The sequence below is a fragment of the Excalfactoria chinensis genome, chromosome 1, assembly GCF_039878825.1.
Source record: "Excalfactoria chinensis isolate bCotChi1 chromosome 1, bCotChi1.hap2, whole genome shotgun sequence".
NCBI classification, from domain to species: Eukaryota; Metazoa; Chordata; class Aves; order Galliformes; family Phasianidae; genus Excalfactoria; species Excalfactoria chinensis.
The window spans coordinates 94,647,814-94,664,836 of record NC_092825.1 but is presented as its reverse complement, the minus strand read 5'-3'; the positions used below and the strand labels follow the sequence as shown (position 1 = coordinate 94,664,836).

The 17,023-nt window shown below is 34.1% G+C and overlaps 1 protein-coding gene across 1 annotated transcript in view; it reads left to right on the top strand.

Annotated features, from left to right (window-relative positions):
- The window catches only part of TMPRSS15 (transmembrane serine protease 15), a 53,428-nt gene extending 41,247 nt beyond the window's left edge, over window positions 1–12,181 (top strand). The window contains exons 21-27 of the mRNA XM_072356038.1: window positions 1,260–1,355; window positions 4,364–4,413; window positions 4,859–5,033; window positions 6,995–7,176; window positions 7,416–7,511; window positions 8,387–8,526; window positions 12,011–12,181. Coding sequence (XP_072212139.1) covers window positions 1,260–1,355; window positions 4,364–4,413; window positions 4,859–5,033; window positions 6,995–7,176; window positions 7,416–7,511; window positions 8,387–8,526; window positions 12,011–12,181 — 910 coding nt within the window. The remainder of the gene's footprint in view (window positions 1–1,259; window positions 1,356–4,363; window positions 4,414–4,858; window positions 5,034–6,994; window positions 7,177–7,415; window positions 7,512–8,386; window positions 8,527–12,010) is intronic.
- Window positions 12,182–17,023: the final 4,842 nt, after the last annotated feature.

The window sequence follows — 17,023 nt, the reverse complement described above, 5'->3', positions numbered from 1 at the left end:
TACACATCACCTTTAGGATCTGGCCCATGGCATTAATCTTCCTTTCTTTTGAAATGATTTTGAAACTAGATTACTAGAGCTAAAATCTATCATAATATGCTGTTCTTATTCCCTCAATTTAAAAACTAACTGTATTTTGAATGCTAATCAGTTCTAGCAAAGCAGTCTTATTAGAACATTTTGTCTTGAGTACACCAAAAGCATGTATTGGATAATGCCTTGAATCAAGGAATATTTAAGAACTGTGACCTGGAATTGCTGGAGCTGCAGAACGAACTACATTGCTGTTACTGAACTGCATTGCACCAGGAAAAGTATATGATTATATACTTACATGTATACTTATATATACTTACAGAAACACTCATTATTTATCAATATGCTAATTGAAAGATGAGAAGCTTGGTTTTGCAATCACTGATAACATTTAGGAATCTCCAGCTGTGTGCATCTCAGGAATTCAAAGAAAACAAATGAATCATATGAAATTACCAAAGATTTTCTCAAAAAAGGACTTTAGATTTTAGTTCAGAAAGATGAGGAAGCTAAATAAAGTAACTATAGATAAAGGAAATCTCAGAGAAGATCCAACCTGTAATCCAGAAATTTCAGCATTTATGTAGGTCACTTCAAAAATAATGCCTTTTATTTATTTCCACAGAAAACTACAACTGAAATGTACCACCTAGCACCTCCCTATGCTTACTCTTTGGTTTCCATAAGTGTTCAACAAAAGTTAATGAGTATCAATGAATGATATTTTTTCCACATAAAGGAATTAATGACACACCTTCACATCATCCACACTTCCATGTCAGACACCGTTTTGTCAGACCTCACCTCTGCAGCCAACGGTTGCACAGCTACAACATGTAATGGGATACTGTTGAGAAGCTTCAGCCTTTACCACCATACCACCAACATCTGCCTCCATGTATTAAAGAATCAGTATTGCAAACCATTCATTGAGGCACAAAAGAGGATAAACTGTTAATTTACTTTCGTTAAAAGAATTGTTTTCTCTCTATTTTAATATCATTGTAGCACTGCAGTTTTTAGAATAAGGTAAATGAAGTTAGGCATGTCACATTTTAATCTGTGAAAGTTTCAATACTCGCAGATCTCCAGATAAATAGTCATTATTTCATTTTGAAAAATGCTGCAGTGAATTCCACAAACATCATCATTTCCCAAACAGTCGTCTACCAATGAAACAGCATAAATTTCTGAAAATATCTATGTGTGTCTTTTCCTTCCAGGAATTCAATTATGTCATCAACTGTATTATTCACTGGAGATGGTCCATTTGCCAGCATCACTGAAGTAGCTAATCACAGCCTAATATTTACAAAGAAGTGAGTAGAGTGAGGTTGCTTCTTCATGCTGAGGATAATTGCAAGTACAGTGACTATGATTTATACAATAATTTCTAGTTTATGTTTATCTGAAGACTAACATGATTCTGTATGAGGTCTGGACCATTAAAATAGGTTTTATTTTTTATCTATTACTGAATTTTATATATTGTTGGGCAGTTCACTTTTCCACATTCCATTCTTGTTTGCCTATTGCAGATTTTAATGGAGAGAGATGCTTGATGCATTTTTAGCATTCAGTATAATTTTATGTGACATTTTTATATATTTATTGTGGGAATGATTAATACTGTTACTTTTAAAATTCTTTTTACATACACGTTTTGTTTGTAAATGCTATTTATAAAATGTTTTTTATCTAGAGATCTCTAAACTATGAATACATCACAACTTAAACACCAATAGAAAGATAAAAGTTGAGTGGCATTCCGACACAGTTATATAAGAGATATCACTCTTGGTTCTGTCTAAAATCAAATGAGAAAAATAAGTGCTTCCAAGTTCTGATTCATCAAGCTATCTTTTCTGGAATAAGATTAATCACATTTTGTAATCCATTGACTTTATCAATAAGGCACTTAGGACACCAGCCACATCTATGTTTAGACAAATTAATCTCATTCAAAAATTATTCCACATGTCACTCTCATGTCATGTATTTAGAATTGAATCATTAGATGAGATGATCCTTGGAATGCACTGCATCTTTATCTTCCTCAGTCCAAATAACACCTCAAGTGATTCTGATAAGTGATACAAACTAGCAGTGTTTCTTGTAGATTAAATGAAAATGTAATTTTTGCACAGGAAATGCTGGGGTTTACTGTACACCTCCAAAAAGTAAAAAGGATTGCCAAAATCAAATAAAACATTATATAATGATTTCAATTACTAAGTTTCTGCTTATAAGAAGGTTTATAATAAACATTATCCTAGAATCCTACCACAAGCACAGATGCGGAAAATTACTTCATAATTGCTGAAATTCTGAAATGATATTGAGGATGGCAATAGTCCATGTTCTTTCAGGTACCATGCAGTGACACGTGATGGGAATTCTTAATTTGATATGATGTATTATTGATATATATATACATATATAATATTATATATATAATATACATTTTTTGTTCCATTTATAATCTGCTAATCCATTTATAATCTGCATTTTTACTGGTGGCGAAAGGATCTTTTACAATTGAGATATCATTGCAAGTTATTTTTCATTTTTTCATGAATACGTCTAAATAAAAATAACCACAAGAGATCTTAAACAACAGCAGTGATTTAAAGATATCTTCTGTTCATATCTCTTAAACACTTAAAGATAATGAATGCAGGAGTGAATGGAATAACTTTTTTATCTTAGCTGTATTTTTGTTGATGAAATGGATATCTGGATAGATATTTTTCATCTAGAAAACTGATAGAAATCATTTTACAGGGTGACAACATTAAAGTCTCACATGCTTTTGCAGTATGTGTTAGGACGATCACATAGATTTGATAATTAAAAAGTCAAATTAGAAAAAGTATTTCTCACATTGCCTTTGGTCTTAGTTTGAAGATACCTGAAAGATATGCTACAGAAACAGCATATCTGTTCTCTGATGCCATTAGGTAACAGATTTCTTGGCAGAATTTCTTTGTATGGGCCAAAATTCTGCTTTGAAGATAAACATGAGCAGATGCTACAGGCATTTTTATTTATTTATTTACTTATTTACTTATTTTGCCATTCCTAACTGACACCATGTTCATAGATTTCGGATTTCTGCCCAGCATGCTCCTTCACAGATGACACTCAGAGGGGTATATAGGATGGGTAGTCAGTAAATGTAGTGTGACTCTACCGCCTTTTGGACTCTCCTGAGCTAAGCAAGAGGTGACCGAGGACTGGTAAATTGAAATGCAGGCAAGAAAATGGTTTTCATACTGGAAACTTACTCCAAAGAGAAAAAAAAAAAAAAAAAGTGAACTCCCATAAAGTACCTTTTATTAAGCAATTAGTAGGTACTGATGGTGGGAGGTAGCCCCATGGATAGGGACAAATCTGACATATAGGATATTAGATTGGCTAGTTTGTATAAGATATAGAGCAAGAGGTGTATTTCACTCTTTTACACTCACCATAATGCAGATTTAATTAGGCAGGTATGAAGCGAAAGGTAACATGTTCTCACTTTCTCAGTTGTCACTCATTATTTCTCTCACAAAAAATGCCAAATTTTAGTGCAAACATATTTAGGGATGTATAATGCTATATTATGTTTAAAGAATGCTTCCTTTTATCTCTTTGAAAAAATGAAGTAGAAATGCATACTGTGACTTATCACTTAGCTGAGTTTTTTTTTTTCCTGATATATTTCTGTGTGTATCCAATTTAAATTGCTAGCACACACACTGTCCCAAGTGTTCAGATTCATTACAAGCTATGAAGATAATCTTAAAACCTCTAGGTATCAGCAATGCTTGAGTAGTTTTGATCTGTGGTTTCATGCTCTTCAGGCTCTGGCTTTATATCTCTGCTAAATAATTCCTTCCCCTCTATATGCAGCTATATATTTTATTGTGCACTATAATCTTAGTAAAAAAGATACAGTGATATCAAACTGTTTCAAAATTCTTTGGTTACACTGATCTCTAGTGGTAAGTTACTGCAAACTTATCAAAAGGTAGAAAAAATGACATACAGTTACAGTTTTACTTAGAATCTGTCACAGACAGATGGCTCATTCCTTAAAATACAAGGGGAATCTATTTTTATATCCATAATATATACTGTGTCCATCAAAGTACAACATGTACATTTCATCTTAAATATAATATAATGCTGTGTATTTACAATTAAACTATTATCATAGCATAGGAATGTAGCCAAAATGCTATATTTAAATATTAGATAAGCAAATGAAACTTATGTACTTTTATATATATGAGTTACCTGGTATGCAGATACTCGTGATTTAATTACACTTTCCTTCTAGAGAACACTGTTTAAACAACCTGGTGATTCATCTGCAGTGTAGCATTAAACGTAAGTACATTTACCCTGGGAATGCTTCACGTAGAAATCAGATTGTTCAGTCCATAAAGCCTAATGTTTATAGTTTGAATTGAAAGGTTAGGAAATGGACTATAAAAGCTATACGTGTAATGATATAAACACAGCAAAATTTACAATCTTCACTTCTTTTCAGAGTTAAGTATACACTGGAGACGGATCTATACTGAAAGCAAATATATATTAAAAAAAAAAATAATATCTGAGGACATAAAACATCTAAATCCAAGTGATGAAGTTGCATCTTGATTTCAGCTATAAAATGCCAAACTTCTCTCCATAGTAATAGTATTTTTGAATAGCGGGTCAGGTAGTACAAAGACTATTTTTCCAAGAATTTAACTACTCAAATAAAGCATATCATTCTTCTACAGATCTGCATTTTGTTATTTAAAATACATGTATGCATTTATTTTAGCTTGTGGAAAGCGCCTGGAAATTGAAAACAAAGGAACAAGGATTGTAGGTGGAAGTGATGCCAGAAGAGAGGCTTGGCCTTGGATTGTCTCGCTTCATTTTCAATACAGACCCGTTTGTGGAGCCTCCCTTATCAATGAGGAATGGCTGGTGACAGCAGCACACTGTGTATATGGGTAATGTTCATTGTACTCATAAGTTAATGCATTCTGATGCTCCCATAACATGCAAGTATGCAAATGGTGGACATCTATCAGAAAAGATGGGCTGAGGTATAATCTTGAGCCTTTGGTCGGTCTTCTACAGAGCAAATCATACTTTCAAAGCATCACATTGAAATCATTGGTAGGAGGCATTTTTTGAGGCTTTTTACATGTTTGAAATGAAATTATAACAGAGTCACAAGGGCATTTTTGTCTCCACTGACTGCAGGGCATCCTGCTGACTAGTCGAGATGGTCAAATGATATCCATAATACATCTTTTTCATTTTAAGATAGAAGGCGAAACACTGGCTTTATGTGCAGATTGACTAAGGATGTATCAGATAATGAATAATTTGTGATTCTATTATAAAAAAATAATAACTACCTCACTGTTTAATTACTATGTTTTGAATCACAAGTGGAGCTGAGGTAAAGTCTCTGCTACATACTAGTAAATCCTCAGTCCTTATTTTAAAGCAGACAGTCATGGAAACCAAGAGCCATTTTCTGAACAATGAACATTTAAAATAGATGGCATCAATACTGAGTATTCTTACTTTACCTATAAGTAATGTGGGCCTCCATTACTCACAGAAATCTCTGTTAGTGGTTAGAGGATGGTATGTAGTGGTTAAAGGATGAGGTATCTCAGAAAGATAAATTCAGTGTTTCCCATTCCACCTGTTAAGTATCACAGATTGATCCAGATCTACTGTGTATAATTGGAATTAATCTTGATTTATATATATATTGATTAAGCAATATTGGAATGTCCTCCAATATGATGTTATTTGTACCACAAAGAAATGATGCATATCTAAATATTTTCTAAGATTTCTTCCATTATGTCTGTAATAGAAACTAGTACCAAAGAAGGCACTCAGAAACTGCAGTAGCAAAAGACAAACACTACTATTCAAAATTATATTGGACTTCTCATTATAAATAGCTAAATAATAATACTAGAGAGACTATGCCAATATAAGAATGCCTCCTCATTGCATTACAGGAGCTATATTCCACACAAAGATGAGGGGGATCAAGCTCTGTTAGTTTGCACATGATAAATCCACACTTATATTGGTGCTTCCTTTTCACCTATTTCACTTTTCTGTTTTCACTTAGATATATATTTTATTGCCTTGAATTTGCTGGAGTTTTCCTTTAAGTGACAGCTTAACTTCTAGTCCTCTAAGTGACCTCTTAATTCTGAATATTTAACTGAAATGCTAAATTAGGACAAGACAACCTCCAGATGTCAGTCAAAAAGATAAACAGAAACCAATTCATTACAACAGGCAGACTGAAATAATGTTTTAGAAAAAAAAAGTGAACTGGTTGATTAGAAAACTATCAAATACATACGTTCACTAGCTTAGAAAGAGTTTCAAACCACCATAGATGGCTCAGAAAAAAAAAAAAAAAAAAAAAAAAGCACGTAGATTTACACCACAGTTGTATAAACATATCCTTTTATCCTTTTCAACTTAGATAAAAAATTAAGGGACCAATTTTCTGAGTCAATGAGCTGAAGTATTTTCTACAACATTGTAATCTATTATTCTTTAGATAATTCCATAACAATTTTCTAACTAGGACCAATGCTAATTGCATTGTGGGCAGTCAGCAGTATTCTTTCCAAGACACAGTAATTTAGTTAATGCATTTTATTCTACTGCACTGCTGTATGATTATTTCTTATAAATAATGCATTATAAGCTTAACATCAAAAGTCAATCACATACTTCTACAGTATGGATGTTTAAGATAGCATAATTCACAAAATTGTAAGCACATCTACTACAACCTCCTATTAATTTGGGGAAAGTGAGGGCATGCTACTTATTATAATGAGGTTAAAGATGTGCATTTTATCTAACATATTTTTCAGAATGTTCATTCATAATTATGAATATTTCTCGTAACTTCCAGGAGACAATTACAACCGTATATGTGGAAAGCAGTTCTTGGTTTGTATGACCAGTCGAATATGACAGACACTTCAACAGTAGTTCAATACATTGATAGAATAATTATAAATCCTCATTATAACAAACTTACAAAAGACAGTGATATTGCTCTGATGCATCTCCAATACAAAGTTCAATATACAGGTAAGTGAGTTTGTATCTTCCCACAGAATATGTTACTCTAAACTCTAGATATGCTAACCATATGGGGGTGATGGAGTGGCTGTACATTTTGTACAGTCTATTCTTGAGCCCATCCACTACTTCCTGGTTATTGTGTTCCAAAAATGAATTTGAATTAATGAATACTTTCTTTTATGACTTCATAAAAAAACAGAATACAGGAAAGAGATTGAAATTGATTGCTTATTTTGCATTCACAGATTACATACAACCTATCTGCTTACCAGAAAAAGATCAACAGTTTCTACCAGGAATTAACTGTTCCATTGCTGGCTGGGGTGCTATTAGATATGAAGGTGGGTAAATTATGCTGGAAAAATTTGCTACTGATTCCACAGGAGCTGCTAAGGTCACACAGGTTAGAGATATGCTCCTCTACAAAAAGGTTTTGTAATATACCATTCCCCACCATTTCCTCTCTAAAGTTACAACATACTTATTAGAAAAAATACATACATTCCAATCATTAGATTAAGAAAAGAACTTATTGCATCTGCTTAGGAGTTATGAGGACTACTTTCCATTTACAGAATGTGAATATCTTATTTCCAGATAAGTGGGGGTGTGAAGGGATCAGAAAGAAGGAAGACTCATGCTTTTGACAGTGTGTCAGTGATTTTCCCCAGAAGCCAAGCATACTGAGTGTAGTGATATGTACGTTCTATTTGTATATCACATCCTCCAAATTTGGAGTCTCTGTAAAATAGTAAAGATTCAATTTCACTTCCATGGTTGCTTGTACATGTTTGCATGTAGAAATGCATTTAAGTTTCAAGTAAGAACTAGTAATAGAAATGCTTGTAAAAACTAGAAATATGGAATCAAAGATACACAATGAATAGTGTGGAAACAATGGAAAGGCTTCTAAGTCTTTAATTAGCTCTTAGATCTCTCTACAGTAAGTTCATAGTCATTGATTTGAGTAACTTTCATTTAATTACAACCAAATTCAGTCCCATTACGCAAATGAAAGACAGGATTCAGTTAATGAGCACCATTTAATCAGTGATTGTGTTACAGGGGCATAAACCTGAATAATACAGTAGTCTGACAGGGCTTCCTGCTGTTCAGTAACATGCCCACATATTGGAACAAGAACAAAGCTATCAGTGTTCTGAATGTGTTATACATATTTAATGCATCGAGTAAATGTACTCTGTATTTTCATCAGGTCCCACTTCAAATATATTGCAAGAAGCAGAGGTCCCTCTCATTTTAAATGAAAAATGCCAGGAGTGGTTGCCAGAATATAGTATTACTGAGAATATGATCTGTGCAGGCTACGACATGGGAGGAGTAGATTCCTGTCAGGTAAGAATAAATGACTAATTCTCACTGCTAGCAAACAACATATCTAATTATGTAGTAAAGTGCTCTTTGATACTCCAGTCATTAAAACCAGGATGATCAATGTATAGGAATATTATTTCTATGCACAGTATTTAGCTCTTTATCAGAATACACGTTGTAAAGATAAAAGACTATTTTGTACAATCTCAACACAAACAAAAGTGGAGATAAATGTGTGGACTGGACATTTATATACTGAGCTTTGAATAATTACTGCTGAGTAATCCCATGGAGGAAAGAGGAAGACTTTCAGCAAAAACGTAGCATACAGAGAAATGAATAATAAGTAGGTAAAAAATCTCAAAAATGCTTCTTACAGTGAAAGGAGAAGAGCAATGATATCTTTCCCCAGAATATGTAGGCTCTAGAAACATTTTATAAGTGGACACCACAGTATTTTGGAGAAGCTGCCTTTCTGCATTTATCTTATAGACTGCTTCCTGAGGCTTTCCTGTCCATTCTAGCTCTGCTTTTTATGTACCGCTTCTCCTTGAGAGCACAGTGTTGGCCAACACTTAATTTTTCTTCCAGCAATATGGAGTCCATGGCATGGAGACTGCCTGGTTCTTCTCAAGTCTGATAAGGAGCATCCTCACATAATTGCTTTTGCTTTATTATCACGACCCTAAATCTTTATCATGCACAGTGAGTTTGGCTACTTTAGTCAAGCAGGAGTATATACAAACCTATTTAATTTGCCTTTTCCTCAGTGTCTCTGACTTTCCTATTCTCTTCATGTGTTTCATCCTTCAAACTTAAAAAAATAAATAAATGAAAAATTATAGCACCGTAATTTGATACAGAGCACAAGTGACCAGCATTGTGATCAATGACCATTCAACCATAAACATAGAGGAACAAGTGAGTCCTGATACTGCTTTGTCCTCTAGGCTGCTGTCACAGCCTTTGAACTTTTGTAGATGCCCTACAGTTATAGGCTGAAGTATTTTAATGACTGAGTCTCCACAGAAGTCTCCCTTAAAGTTCCCTTCATAGGGCCATGAGAAGACACCAATAATACTAGTTGAATTAACTGGCTTCAAACCAGACAATAAAAAACTATCGTTTTCCTTCTCATCAGAGCAAGACATTCAAAGCTACTCAGTCTGTAGTATGAATCAAATTTGGTCTCCCACACTCTATTTCATGGGAGTCCAGCCTTCTGACTTGCCTGGGCCACACTAAGCAAAAAGGAATTGTCGTGGGCCATGCATAAAATATATAATAATGTTGATGTAAATAAGTAACAAGACATATTTTGAATGTGTTGTTGTTGTTGTTGTTGTTGTTGTTTTCACTAAAACATTAAAAAACAACTACAAAAACATAAAACTTATAGGATGTTTGCCCTTGTTTTTGTGAAACTAATGCATCAGTCTGATTCAAGGGCAGTGATTGGCATTCCTAGTGAGTTCTCAAGCTGATCATCAGGGACTTTTGATGAAATATTGTGCTTCCTGTGCTACATCCTGGATAACAGTTGTTCACAAATGTACTTACCAACAAACAACAACATGAAGAAACTGTGACTGTGAAGTGAGAGATATTTCTATTGGATAAAACAGGTCTTACAAAAACCTGATAAAGAGACATGACCACATTTCACTTTGAGTTGAAAAGAAAGAAAGAAAGAGAGAAAGAGAGAAAGAAAGAAAGAGAGAAAGAAAGAGAGAAAGAAAGAAAGAGAGAAAGAAAGAAAGAAAGAAAGAAAGAAAGAAAGAAAGAAAGAAAGAAAGAAAGAAAGAAAGAAAGAAAGAAAGAAAGAAAGAAAGAAAGAAAGAAAGAAAGAAAGAGAGAGAGAAAGAAAGAGAAAAGAAAAGGAAATTAGCAGCTTTACTCTCCAAATTCCATTCAGTAGATACTTCTCTTCAGATTGCCTGACTACGGTCTGATGACATAAATTGATTTTAGAATTTTTTTATTTTTTTTTTTAACAGGACACATTATATCTGCCATGCGTTCCATACACTGTTTAATAAACTCACCATTAATAAAAGCTATGGATTTTTTTACAATCAATCAGATTTGCTACCACAGAACTAGCTTTTATAACAGAATTCATTTGAGCTTTCAGGTTTTTTTAAATACATTATTGAGATAACAGACCTTTTTTTCTGTTTCACTATTGAGTCTTTATGAAGCATTCCTTGATATATATTGAATTTGGAAGCACATTTCTGCCTATACTGTCTTCAAATTCTAATCTTTGAAAGCTGATATGATCTCCTTGCTAACTAAGTATAGTGCCATATTATTTGTCAGCACTGCACTGTGCCCTCCCTGGGTCCCAGGGCTCGGTTAGGCCACTTGGCAGCGCTGAAGCTCTGCCACAATGGTATGGCAGAAGGACCTGCTCCATTACAAGCTGTCCCAGATCACGTGCAGCCCATGGGCTGAGCACTGGACATGCCTGCAGACTTCTGTAATTCTTTAACGTCTAAATTATTGAGAAAGAGGTGGCAGAAAAACTTCATCTTCTGGCAATCTTGTAATAATTTCCACTAAATTTGAAATTATCAAAATTCTGGAAGAACAGAAAATGGAACTGCCTCTTAGCTAAATAGATTCAGCTAAAAAATAATGCTACACACTTACCCAGGCGTTGTGAAAGGTGAAGGGTTAAATGTACTTAGAATACTCTGAAAGCAATGTCTCCTATATATTTCCACAGAAACTACAATAGACACAATTAAAGTATTTGATAGAGCAAATGTTCAGCTACAAAATACTGTTTTCAACACAGTCACCAGCATCAGCTCTGCATTTTCACCAGTGTTGAATAAGATTCTGCATGCCATGCTCATAAAAATCTGCATCGGCAGAAGTGGCCCATTTTTTCACAGCAGCTATGTGTCACTGATAGGAAAATATTGCCCACACAGTCCAACTTTCACTGTGCTAACACTCCTATTTGGTCTCCATAAATGTTCAGCAACCATCGATGAATGTTGGTGGGTGACATTTTTTCTGCAATGAGAAACTCAGTGACACTCCTTTGCTTCATCCACACCTCCACATTAGACACCATTCTGTCAGAATGCTCCGCTGCTGCCATCTGTCACGTGCAACAGGACACTAGTGGGAATGTTCAGCCTTTACTACCATATCACCAACATCTGTTTCTGATGTCAACCTGAGCCAGCATAATAAAATAGCAGGCATTACTTTCAGAGCATTCCTCATATTATAATCCTTTGAAACTTAGTCCTGTATCTAGATTACTGATGAGAGCTGAAAATTGCAGTCTTGAAAGGAAAAGAAAGTAAATCGATTATTTCAAGACTTTTTTCTATATAGAAGAATCCATATTGATTATGTTTCTGATGTCCAAAGTATATGACACAATTTTTATTATTAATGATCAATTACGAAAAATATCATAAACAAACTCTGCTCCAGGCTTTACAATTGTTTACTCTTCTAACTTTTGAATTGCATATTGCAGGGAGATTCAGGAGGCCCTCTGATGTCTGAAGATGGTAACCAATGGGTTTTGGTAGGGGTAACATCATTTGGCTATAAGTGTGCACTTGCCCAACGACCAGGAGTGTACGTCCGGGTGACTATGTTTGTGGACTGGATCCAAAAAATCATCTATGACCTTGATATTCCTTAACAACAGAAACAGAAGCTAAAGACTGCAAGTAAGCTACTGCAGAGTAACAGTACAGACTGGCATTCAAAACTCACAACCAGAGAATCTAAAAAAAAATGTGATTCAAAGTGCAGTCTGGTTTCAAATTTAGGAAAGTGAAACACTGATAACTAAAAGTTCCCTTCTTTATTAATTGAGAGTAACACTTCAAATGAGATGGATTTTATGCTTTGTTAAGAGTTTTAGCAGTTTCCTGTTTGCTTTATATATGAGGTAAATCTGCCATCAGTCCGTGGTGTGGGAAAACAGCCTATTTGAGCATCACTGTATTAAGTGTCTAGTGGGGGTTTTGTAAAATATGGCAGGGAGGAAGGAAAGAAGGAAGGACAAAAAGAAGAAAAAAAGAAAGAGAGGGAGGGAGGAAGGGTTTTTCAAACCACAGATGCTTTATCGAAAAAATGGTCTAAATTGTTAATTTCGGGATAAATTGTCACAAAATTGTTAATTTCAAGATAAACATGAACTATTTTTATGATTTTACAGTACATTTCCCAATGTACATCCTCATTTCAATGCATAGTCAATTCTTTTCAGTAACTGTCACATATCAAAATGAAGGTATATGTTATCTGTTGAAACTGAGTTCATGAGAGCTCTCCTATTTTGCCTGTTACAAAAAGCTCTAAAATGAAGTTTGTAGATTATGAAGAATGGTTGATCATGTATCATGCTGCTTTATAACAAGCAAACTGAATGTAACATAAAAGTTATCTCTGGTGTAATTTGTTTGCTTTTCAGTTTTTCTTTCTTGCAAGTCTTCTGACAGTTCTTCAAGTAATTATAGATTTAGGCTTGCATGAAGCTTTGCAGAAACGTGCAATACTGCAACTTCCCCTCATATTTATGTTTTAACAGCAACTGACAATAATGAGGATCATCCATTTATGGTGAATACAATGTAATAGGGCTCATTTGATATTTTATGCTTTCTCTTTACTGGGAGCTTTTAATAATGATTTTGTGTTTTGTATAGGCTCTATCCTGATTCCCATTAACAGCAGTCCAAATAGTATAAAGTATGGAAAAACAAACAAAAGAAAAGCAGTTCTATTAAAATCATTCTTATTGAAATACCTTAAATTCAATGTTTTTTTAATGTTAGTGTAATATATGACCTTTATTTCTGCTTACAGATTGTAATTTTATGTCTTTTTCGTTCTATGGTATCACATGAAAACACAAAATGCATTTTAATTTAGTGCACATATGTATCTACATGTGTACTCATAGATGTATGATTTTTGTAAGGAGCTTACATACTTGTTATTTACAATGCTAAATGCAGATATGAAATTCCTGGAATACAAGGTAAGCTTATAAACACAGGTTGATGATCATTGAGAAAAAATGTCCTTTGGTCATCACAAATGTTAGGGAACTAGGTCCAGACAAAATGTGCAGTTCCATCAATATATCTGTGACTGTAAGTCAGACAGATGTAATTAAGCCAGAGAGCAGACAAAAAGTATTTTAGACTCTTTCATACAAAATACACAGTGCCATCTTTGCGAATTAACTAAAGATATTCATTTTATTGTGACTTTGTTTCTAAACTATTTGGTTGAGATAACACTTCAGAGCTGCTAACCTTATCTTCAGTAGTAATCTTTTTTCTCCTGTTCATCTCCTTCATTGGAAAATAGCCAATGAAAATAAAGTGCATTCTGCTATCAAGTATAAATTGATAGGGATGAAGCAATTACATTAAAATACTTAATTAAAATGTGACATGAATTCAGTAATATTTACATCACTGTTGTAAATGGCAGTTCATTCTGCTAATGAAAGACAAAAGCCATATCAAAGCAGATCCAGTTACTAGAGGATCTGCTTCCCAGAAATACAGTAATATCCTTTTATTTATGAGCATTTTTTGCTTCCCAAAATGCAAATCATAGATTTTGACGTTTACATTAATAAACTACCACACAAGACTCAAAAATTTCCCATTATAAACTTCTATACAGAAGCATATATGTAATATACACCAGATAGTATAATTAAAAATAAATATTTTGTTGCAACTAATTTATATCAGAATAACCTTTTCCAAGCACCCTGTAGCCTTCATTCAGCATCCATTACCTTAGCATGCCTATCCCATATTAGCTTGTGGTGAAACCAGTCGTTAATATGTTAGTACATGTGGGCAGCATGGATAAATTTTTATTTGAGTTAAAGGTCCGAGATATTTTAAAATAGGGTATGGAAACTTGATGCTAATTTACACTCGCACCTAAATAGATTAAAAGACTGAAGGAGGCAAGAAGAGCTTTCTATCTGCAATACTATTTGCTTGCAAAAGGCCAGAATCACAATGGATAAAAGAAAATTTACATTTCTTGAGGGAAATGTGGAGTGGAGGCAGGAAGTACAATGTTTTTTAGTATGCCAAATTGAAGTAATGATGTCCATTAGAGACCTAGTAATATCTTTACTCTTCTTCAACAGTTCCTTGCACCTCCTGCACCTCCTGCCTCACACCTCCTGCAGCTATTTGTGATACCAAGGAAGGTAGTGAGAATGTGGTTAGCATGAGCTGACCTACAGCTCTATGTAAATATCAAACTGCATTGAAGTGGCTCTAGTTGATGAAATCTGTCAAATGAAATTGTTTCTTCCACCAGTTTGTAGAATTCAAAGTGAATATGAAGGACAAAGAGGGTAATTTTTTTAGATTTTTTGTGTGTGTTGTTTGTGTGTTTTTTTTAACAGCAATTCTGTTTTCACTAATGTACTATGTCACATAAAAATCTGCTTTCCTGGATTCTCTAAGCCCACCAGAAATCCAAAGGAAGTAACACCATATAGTTCTACGTATTCTTTCTGCAAGTGTGAAGTGTGAAGCACTTTTTTTTTTTACTTTTTTTTTTTTTTTTTTTTTTCTCCTTTTCTCTTACTAATACACCTTTCTCCCTTTGGAATGCAAAACTAAGGAAATATAGATCAGAGAATTTGTGTACATATGGGATTTATAAGTTGTGCATGAAAAATAATCACCACCTTAAAGGTGGGACTAACTGGTGTAAGGCTGCATAGTTTTTTGTGTGCACTCTTTTTTACAGAGGACTCTTTAAGACTGTTTTAATTTTACCTGATATCTAGGAACTCTGTACTAGGCAAAAGAAATATATGCAAGGAAACATATTCCTTCCTCTTAGGTTGGTGAAATAATATAGAAATATTTTGTCCGAATTACTGATATGTGAAATCTAAGTTCATTATAATTTAACCATAGCATGCCGTTTTCCATTCCTCCTTCACACAATTTAAGATTGGCCCACACTGATAAATGCCCAGTATTCACCTTTGCCCTTCTGGAAAGACATCTGAAAGTGTTTGCATTCTCCCAACTGCAGCATGGAAATGACTCCTGTCACTTCTGCTGCACCAATCACAATATTGACTTCTACATGCCATTTGGAAGTACAAAATATGAAGAAATGGTGGCTCTGTAGTATTAGGTTAAATATCACTCTTTCCTCCCCTATTTTCTTGAAGGAGTTAATCCATAAAGATCAAGTTCTGATTGCCTCAAACATTCCCATGGATGATGAAGCACTTGCCCTCAGGTGAGTTAAGCATCATTTAGGTCATGAAGAGAAAAACAATCCTGGCTGTGATGACCATGCAAGGTCATAGTATTTTTGTTTTATTTTTAATCACTATAAGGGAAGTTGAAGTAAGGGGCTGAGCAAAGAAAGTTGTGGTTAACAGAAAATCTACAGAATAGTGAAAGTAGGAATGGTAATGCTTGACCTGAAGGTGGATTCTTCAAAGAGGAAGTAAAAACATGGCATAACTTCAACTTTAACTTTTTCACTACAACAAAAGAGTTGTAGTGATAGCGCTGCACAATTAGTACTAGTGCCTCAGAACTTCTTCTTTTTTTTCCAGAAAAAACTGATAAACATTTGTCTCTGAATTTCAGAAGCTATAGTCAACATCAGAAAGCACAGTGCAAGCTTCACAAACCATAATATGCTGTGACTTCTATCCAGCTTCCCCCAGCTTCCATCCAGCAGCAATTCTGCATTTGTATTAATGGAAAGCCTGACAAACTTGAACTTGTGCTTTTGAACTCTTGTTGCAAACTGATGAAAAACCAGTTAGCCTTTCTTATACAGCACCAGACTGTCACCAACAAATCAGCTAAAGTGCTTTTGCTAGCACCCCGAGACTCCATCCTAATAGCACAGAAAGCTCTTAAGGAATCAAAGAGAATGAACATTAATGATATTAGTAATATTTTTTTATAAAGGACTTTAAATGCATCAGGGTTACCTCTAGATCTACCAATTAACATAATTAACACTCTTCTAGCTAAACCTCATTAACGCTGGGATCAATCTCTTAGTGCTGTTTCCAAGAAAAGCCATTTGTCTTCCTTTTTATCCATATTCCTGAAAAACTACTATATTTAAATAATCTCTAAAGTCTTAGATTTACTGAAACAACTAATGCTATTCTTATACTCTTCCCCATTGTGATACTGAAATTCTTATTCTCTCAGAAAAAGTAAAAAATATTTTGCTTAATTACAAAGAACTGTATTCAAAGGTACCTCATTAATGTTTTAACATTTGCCAAATGATTTATGTTGACCTTGGAACAATAAGTAAAAAAGAAATGGTGGTCATTCCTTGATAAAGTGGATTCATTACATAAGATCAAACCACTTTTGAATCCTTGAATTTTGTCACAGCAGATGAATGTTGAAAATGGCAGCAGACTCTGCCAGCAAGCATAATTTATGTATACCAATGTAATTTGTGCCTGAGGATCAAAAAGTGTTTTTAAGTG